The 2,140-nt window shown below is 39.0% G+C and overlaps 1 protein-coding gene across 1 annotated transcript in view; it reads left to right on the forward strand.

Moving 5' to 3' along the window:
- Window positions 1-2,140, forward strand: part of RBL1 (retinoblastoma-like 1) — a 92,860-nt gene that overhangs the window by 55,016 nt on the left and 35,704 nt on the right. Inside the window, exon 17 of the mRNA XM_006764615.2 lies at window positions 898-1,074. Within this exon, the coding sequence (XP_006764678.1) occupies window positions 898-1,074 (177 nt within the window). The remainder of the gene's footprint in view (window positions 1-897; window positions 1,075-2,140) is intronic.

Raw genomic sequence — 2,140 nt, forward strand, 5'->3', positions numbered from 1 at the left:
GTATATATATATATTTGGTTCAGGGCATTGCACTGAATTTACTTTGACATACTTAAAAATAACAAAAAGAAAAAAGGATTCTTGTTTAACATTCCTTTCATGTGTTCATAACAATATAGACTATATGGGAAATTCTTTAAATGGTTTTACTTTCTGACTCATTTTTCAAGTCAAACATTGATTTTAGTTTCTTACTTTCTGACATTTTAGGTTTTCTAGCAATTTTACCTGAAACAAAAAAAAATAGAGACTACTGAACACTTGAAAAATTATGTATTCATAATGCTTGCAATGCAGGTAAATTCTGCATTGTAGTGTTTCTTACTTGATATAAATGGCAGCATAAAGCGGTAGAAGACATCTTTTTAAAATAATTGTTAAGGTGCCCTGGTTGATGTGGCTCAGTTGGTTGGGCATTGCCCAGTGCACCAAAATGTTGCCAGTTCAATTGCTGCTCAGGGCACATGCCTGGGTTACGGGCTTAATCCCTGGTGGGGGCATGCACGAGGCAGCTGGTAGATATTTCATTCTCACATCGATGTTTCTCTCACTCCCTCCTTCCCTCCCTCCCTACCTTCCTCTCCCATCCTCTCTTTAAAAATCAATAAAAAATTTTTTAAATTGTTTAAATAAAAAATAAAGTAGGGTGGTTGTCATCTTATAATAATAATTTTAAAGGTAGTTTCTTAAAGAGGATTTTGTTTTAATCTATATCCTTCTGCCATAGCAGTGAACTAGTACTATAGAACAGAAATTTTATATAATTTAGGGTATCAATGGCCTAGGTGCTTGTTAATCTTGACATGAAAGCCCATGTTCATGGTAAGGCATAAATTTAAGAAATTTTTACTTGTTTTGGTTTTTTTTTTGGCATCAATGTGCTACCTTCACGCTCAGGTTTATCATTTGGCAAGTGTACGCTTACGTGATTTATGTTTAAAACTGGATGTTTCAAATGAGTTACGAAGGAAGATATGGACGTGTTTTGAATTTACTTTAGTTCACTGCCCTGACCTAATGAAAGACAGACATTTGGATCAGCTCCTCCTTTGTGCCTTTTACATCATGGCAAAGGTAATGTATACGTTGTGGGGAGTTCTTGGCCCTAGTTGCATGAGGTGAAACACTGTTGCACTTGATTCTTGGTTTACCTTAAGTGCTATAAGCTAACAGTGGCCATCATCATTGATTAAGTAGTAAATTCCAGCTACTATATCTATTCTCTGGATTTTCCATTTAGTTTTATAATAATCAGCCTTCCCACTTCATAAGTATATATTGGTTGTAAAGAAGTTGGGAAAGGTTTTAGAGACTATTTGTAGTAAAGTAGCTCTCCCTATTATTAATGTGGCAACACCATTTTCACGCCCACCCTTGTGATACCTCTAATCTGGTACTTTAAGGTAACATGATCATTACATTGTAGGCAAATAACTGAGGCCCAGAGCTGAGCAAAGTTACATAATAAATAGCAACCTCGGATCTCCTGATTCATAATTTAGTGTAAAATAGCTTCTATAACATTCCTTTCCAGTGATTTACTGTGCTACTTAACGTGAAGAACATTTACTCTCTAATTGCTACATCATGTTTTAGGTTATGAAATCACATATCTTGTTTTTTAAATTTCTGATGTATCTGAAACAGTCATCTGTAACTTTGGTCTTGACTATATTGGCCATGCTGGCCATCCTAACAGACATACATAGTTAAAACCTCATTTTTAAGCTTTTTGAGGCAGAGGACATGTTTTCAAATTCCTTAGTGGCACCTGTTTCACAATGCCTCACAAAGTAGATATTAATAAATGTTATTAACAAACTAGAGGCCTAGTGCACAAAAATTTGTGCACTGGGGGGGCGGTCCCTCAGCCCGGCCTGGACCCCTCAGGGGATGTCCATCTGCTGGCTTAGGCCCGCTCCTCTGGCAGCCTGGGCTAAGCTGGCAGTCAGATATCCCTCTGGCATCCTGGGAGCCCTTGGGGGCTGTCCACTTGCCAGAGGGGAGCAGGCCTAAGCTACAGTCAGACATCCTTAGCACTGCTGAGGAGGCAGGAGAGGCTCCCACCACCACTGCTGTACTGGCAGCTGGCAGCCTGGTTTGTGGCTCAGCAGAGCTCCCCCTGTGGGAGCACACTGAC

Source organism: Myotis davidii, unplaced genomic scaffold, assembly GCF_000327345.1.
Source record: "Myotis davidii unplaced genomic scaffold, ASM32734v1 scaffold38, whole genome shotgun sequence".
Lineage (NCBI taxonomy): Eukaryota > Metazoa > Chordata > Mammalia > Chiroptera > Vespertilionidae > Myotis > Myotis davidii.